We start from the raw sequence: 6,347 nt of genomic DNA, 5'->3' as shown, positions 1-6,347 counted from the left end.
TGATCTGGAATTAATTATGTTTGACTAAGATTTACCCCTTCATCTTTGATTGATTTGTTCAAAAAAGTTTTAATATCTTTTGAGTCAAACAATGTGGCGCCGTCTGTGGGGATTTCTTAGTGAAAATTCCTAGTTTCTCCAAGAAACACAATCACCCACCAACAGAAGCACGACGAGAGAATCCAACCCACGCGAGACATGAGAGCAGCGTAGTAAGGGAAGGAGAGCCAAGTTGTCACGACCCAAACCGATGGGCTGCGACGGGCGCCCGGTGCCTTACTCAACCGAGTACCAACGTAACGTATCTTTCTTATTACATCATCATATACACGTGACATACGGACCTAATAGGACAACATGATCATTTATAAACTCAAAACATAGGCCGAAAGGGCCGTATAATCTTTCACGTACACGACATATGTCTACAAGCCTTTAAGAGTACATAAATGTCATAAAGGTCGGGACAGAGTCCCGTCATACCAAACAATACACGTCTAAATCATACTAACCAAACAAGCAACTCCGAAGCAAATGGAGTGCACCAACATCTTCCGCTGAGCTGATAGCCTACTTGGAGGGCTCTCGACCTGTCTATCGGGACCTGCGGGTATGAATCGCAGCGTCCCCGGGCAAAAGGGACGTCAGTACGAATAATGTACCGAGTATGTAAGACACATAAATAAATACATAAGATACTTGGAAGAAATATAGAGTACATGACTCAACCTGTAAGTCTGAATAACTTTGTAAATCATGAATTACTTTTAGCGTCATGCATATGCACATGAATGTCATGTCGTGAATAGGTACATGTTTCATAACATCATCAGCCTCTGAGGGCATCCCATCATATCATATCGGCCATTGTGGGCAAAATCATCATTGTATACCAGCTGATCAGGTGGTGGTGCATATATAACGCCATAACCTTTCCCATATCCCATATACATACATATATACGCGTATATAACGCCGTTTGAATCATATTTTAGCCACTGTGGGCAACATCATCATCATATACCAGATAATCAGGTGGTGGTGCGTATATAACGTCGTAACCTTTTCCCATATCCCATATACATATATTTACATATATACGCGTATATAACGCCATCTGGTCATGGGTCAATGCACATGTATGAAATGCATGAAAAATACGTAATAATCTCAATATTCCTTCTGGATAAATTTTTCCAACTGCGTATTATTCTGAGACCCACAAGCAGAAGATAAAATATTATGACACACGGAAATTCAAGAACATAGATATATCTAATACTTCTATGAATAGAGTCATTCATGGAATTTATGCATTTGTACATTTCGTTCGTATCGTATGGATCATGCCAAACAAAAAAGAAGGGATAGCCTTAACATATTTGGAGTAGGGAAAACTCCGTATAATATTCTTGGCGAATATTGCACCGTACTCTTTTATAACCACAAAATTTTGATGAAATTACGCTAAGGTATTTTTGAACGAAAATAAGCTTCTGCTTCTTTGAATTTTTCTTGAACGAAATCAGATTTTGCTCATTTGAATTTTGAAGAACGAAGTGAGCTTCTGCTCCTCTGAGCTTTGAAGTACCAAATGAGCTATCAATAATGACCCTTAAAAGATTTTGATCCTAATGAGATAAAGACTTGATTATAAGTCTTATTTTGGTTAATTCCTTAGGTAGCCACGTGGCATAAATGACTATTTAGTCATTTCTTGAATTGTGGCTTCTTGCCACATATAATTCTTATCCATTTATTGGTTAACTAGATAATGTCTTATTATCCGTTAATTAAACAATTACCCATATAATTTAAAAATTATCTTAATTTAATTAATAGATAGATTACATGGATATATTTTAGCAAACATCAAAATTCATGGGTAGATTATATCTGGCACAATGTACGACAATCTATTTTGCTAAAAAAATTATCATGATTAAGTGATTTTAATATTTAAAATGTAACTTAATTATTTATTTCGGATAAATAACCAAGTTGGATTAAGTTTTCACCATATTTTTGCTAAGTAATTTTTTTTCTTAAAATTCATATTTAAGACACATCCTCTAAATTTACCCAAGTCATCAAAATTCCAGGGGATGAGGTGGCAACTGGCAACTGGCAACTGGCAAAGGCAAGTGCTCCGTAACGAAGAAAAGGACCGTGTCGGGTGGTAGCTACTATAGCAGGCAGGGTAACCTTTTGTCGTCAAGTAACGCCGTTCTTTTCTTTTACCTAAACGGACGCCGTCACTATTAACGCCGTCTCATTTTCTCTCTCATAGTCTTATCGTACAGTACGCACCACTCTTTTCACAGTGTTTGTTAGAGAGAGAAAATGCGAGTGAAATAGTACTACTACTGTATGTGAACCTGCTCTCTTTGCTTTATCTTCCCTTTCACTTTTTCATTCTCCACCATTTCCTCCTCCAACTCCACTGCCATATCTTTACAATCTGTCTGTCCATTTTAGCCCGTTTACTTCATTGTTATTACAATCATTTGCATCTAGCATCTTGCTTTTTACTACTGCATTTTAGACAAAAATTGTGGGTGTTGGGATTTTACTATGGGGAGTGTATCATCTGAAGAAGGTTCAGATCAGCAGAGTGAGCGGTGTGGGAGCTACAGTTTAAGTGCTGATGTGAGTGAGTCCGAAAGTTCTTCTAGCAGTTTCTCCTGTCGGCGCTATGACGCTGAGGGCGCGTCCAGCTCTATGGCGTCGTCTCCACTCGCTTGTCGGAGATTCGCCGCAAAATCGGAGTTCCCAGCCCCAATGATACCACCATTCATGTTCCCGGTCATTGGCGGGAAAGATGTAGTGCTCTGTAATGACAAGTCCGAGAAACGCCAAGCAGATTTATCTGGTTTGTGCATTTTATGAAATTTGACTTGTAGAGATTGTAATGGACTTCATTATTGCCTTTATTGACTAGATTTGTTACTTCATATGTTGATGTGTGTTACATTTACTGTTGTTGTACCTTTATTCTTATTTTTATAGTATGTAGGTTATTGTTTTGATTTTTTTGGGTTTTGTTTGATTTAGAAATTGATCTGATGAAGGAGAGATTTGCTAAGCTGTTACTTGGTGAGGACATGTCTGGAGGGGGTAAAGGGGTTTGTACGGCACTTGCAATCTCAAACGCTATCACAAATCTATCTGGTTAGTGTAAAAAGAAAAAAGAAAAAAGAGATTAAAATTCTACATCTGGTTTTGTATTGAAATTGGGTTTTTTTGTGTGTGATGACTGTAGCTACTATATTTGGGGAATTATGGAGGTTGGAACCATTGGCTGCTCAAAAGAAGGCAATGTGGTGTAGGGAAATGGAGTGGTTGTTGTGTGTGAGTGACTCTATTGTGGAGCTTGTGCCTTCTATTCAACAGTTTCCTGGAGGAGGCACGTATGAAGTAATGGCGACGCAACCACGTTCTGATTTATATCTGAACTTGCCTGCTTTGAAGAAACTTGATGCCATGTTGATTAGCATACTTGATGGATTTCGTGACACAGAGTTTTGGTATGTGGATCGAGGCATAGTTTTAGGTGATGGAGAAGACTGTGACTCCTATACTTCGGGCATTGGGTTTGGTAGGCCTTCAGTTCGGCAGGAAGAGAAGTGGTGGCTGCCATGCCCTAAAGTTCCCCCCAAAGGGTTGTCAGAAGAAGCTAGGAAGAGATTGCAACAATGTAGGGATTGCACAAACCAGATATTGAAGGCAGCATTGGCGATCAACAGTAATGTACTTGCTGAGATGGAGACTCCAAGTGCCTATGTCGAAACTTTGCCGAAGGTTGGAATCCAGTTGAATGGCTTACTTAAAGTTAAATTTACTGGCATGCCTTAATCTGAAAAAAGGGCTGGTATACACAGCCTATGTCAGTTATTTTAAATACTATATCTTGTCTTGCTGTGATTCTTTTGCCTTCTTCATTGCGCACCACTCGTTATTGTTGCTGTATTATTTAAATCACTTCCAAAAAATGAGTTGAAGTAGGTTCCCTGGTGTCTAATGTAAATTTGGTCTAAAATTGATGGTATAGAAAAGAAAAACCTGTTAAAGGAAACAAAATGAAGTTTCCTTATTATATCAAACAATCTCTAATATTAATTTTCAGAAAATCTGCTTCCTTTTTCCCTGAATTCGCAGTTCTTCTCCTCATATAGTTCCAACAACTTTTTGGACCATCCTCTGGGAAGGAGGTTCTTGAGCATTTAATACTGGTTAAAGGAAACAAAATAAAGTTTCCTTGTTATATAAAGAATCTCGAAAATTAATTTTCAGATAATTCCTTTCTTTTTTCCCTGCATTCACAGCTGTTATCCTCGTGTAGTTCCAACAGCTTTTGGGCCCATCCCTTTGACAAGGAGCTTCTCGAGCATTTAGTACCATTTATATGTGGCTTTATTCTTCATCAAGATTAGCTGTTTAAGTGCATGCACTCGAACATTGAATGAACATTCTTCTCAAAGTTTGGGAGCACGTATAATGCAAGTTAATGCTTGCTGTCTGCATATGGGTATTCAGATATCCTCCCGAGGACAATTAAGAGTACATGTTTGATGAAAAGAATTGTTCTTTTACTTGTCAGTTGCAACTGCTCATTTCTTTAAGTGTTTCTTAAATTCTTATTGCAGAGTGGAAAAGCTTGTTTAGGTGATATCATCTATCGCTACATCACTGCTGACAAGTTCTCACCTGAATGTCTTCTTGATTGCCTGGACTTGTCATCGGAGCACCATACGCTGGAAGTGGCAAATAGAATTGAGGCTGCTGTGCATGTTTGGACGCTTAAGGACCAGAAGAAACATCCACATAAAAGGAAATCTAAACGCAAATCATGGGGAGGGAAGGTCAAGGGCCTTGTTGGAGATGGTGATAAGAATCAGTATCTGGCAGAACGAGCAGAAACACTCTTGCATAGTCTCAGGCTTCGCTTCCCTGGTCTTCCTCAAACTTCACTTGACATGAACAAGATACAGTATAACAAGGTAGGTGATGCAAACTCTTATGTAGAGCAAGTGACAAGTAGAGCAGATAGGAGACATAGTGCCATATTTATTTTGAGAAAAGAATTATTATGAGTCATTTCTTGCTTTATAATAACTGACTATGCAATGGGGTGTTTAGGCAGCGGAAATTCTAGTTATACATGGCCTCAAGATGTGAAGAGTACCTTTAATCTAATGTTATGGAACTTTATTCTTGGTACTATTTCTATATCTTGAATAGTGATTTCGTGAAATGTTTCTATGGCATCAGAAGCAGCATATAAAGTAGTGTGAGAAGAGAGGAAATGAATCTTTAGTCCACTTATCGCAAATGCAATAACAATTGGCTAGATAGGGGACACAACTGTCTTTATCTATTCTGCTCTCTGAAAACGTGATGTGTTCTACTGCAGGATGTTGGGCAGTCAATACTTGAGAGCTACTCAAGGGTCATGGAGAGCTTGGCATTTAACATAATGGCGAGAATTGATGATGTATTATATGTAGACGATGCAACAAAACGCTGTGCTGCCGCAGAGTCCATATCCCTTTTCAATAGGGGAGGTTTGGGTGGTCTTCCAGTCCAAAAGCGGATGTCACCAAGCCCTTTTTCTATTCAGCACTCTCCTTATGCCTCTCCATTTGCTACACCAACCTTTTGCTTATCTCCCCTGATTGGTAGCCCAGGGAAGGCAGTTTCTCCTTCTAAGGCTGGTTCCAAGGTACCACCAATGGATAAACTGGAGAAAGCGATGCCAACTGATTTGGATAAATTGTGGTCATATGCAGGGAACCTTAGTGCAAGAAGACCTAAGGATGCTCCTGAACGAGACTGAGAGAACTAACAGATGACTAGTCGAGGCTGCCGTGATCTCGATTTTGCTCTTTATCATGTATATTTCTTTTAGGGTAGTGCGTTGTTTAAAATTTTCAACCTGATCTTCATCGGTTGTTACATTGAGAAGGATAGCATTAATGTAGTTGCACAGTTTTCGCCTGGCAAGTGAAAGATAGCAGCTTTCTTGTGGTATAGAAAGAAGAAATTGCTGCTTGACTGGCTACCATGAGATGTAGCAAAGTGATTGCATCTTAATGGTGATTGCTCCGTGGCATAACGTTTTATATTTCAGTCTACAATATTTGCACTCTGACATACTAGCCGGAAGCTAAGTAGGTGTTTTTAGTACTTAACCAAATATCTCAATTATTATCACCCTCAGTTCACCATCTCTAATGGGCTGTGGGGCGTACTTCCAAATTTTCCAATAATGATCGTCTTACTTTTATCGTCTCCAATCTGTTTAGTGTCCCACACTATGCCCTGTTGGAATATGAAAAAGGCATTTC

General features: G+C 39.0%; 1 protein-coding gene across 1 annotated transcript; it reads left to right on the top strand.

The window, feature by feature from the left end:
- The first annotated feature begins 2,380 nt into the window (after positions 1-2,380).
- Positions 2,381-6,126, top strand: LOC104241733 (rop guanine nucleotide exchange factor 1). Its single transcript, XM_009796665.2, has 5 exons — positions 2,381-2,872; positions 3,055-3,171; positions 3,263-3,801; positions 4,647-5,000; positions 5,414-6,126. The coding sequence occupies exons 1-5, from the start codon at positions 2,575-2,577 to the stop codon at positions 5,834-5,836; spliced, it is 1,731 nt and encodes a 576-aa protein (XP_009794967.1). The 5' UTR covers positions 2,381-2,574; the 3' UTR covers positions 5,837-6,126.
- Positions 6,127-6,347: the final 221 nt, after the last annotated feature.

Source organism: Nicotiana sylvestris, chromosome 1 (assembly GCF_000393655.2).
Source record: "Nicotiana sylvestris chromosome 1, ASM39365v2, whole genome shotgun sequence".
Taxonomy (NCBI): Eukaryota; Viridiplantae; Streptophyta; class Magnoliopsida; order Solanales; family Solanaceae; genus Nicotiana; species Nicotiana sylvestris.
This window is presented reverse-complemented; position numbering and strand designations above follow the sequence as displayed.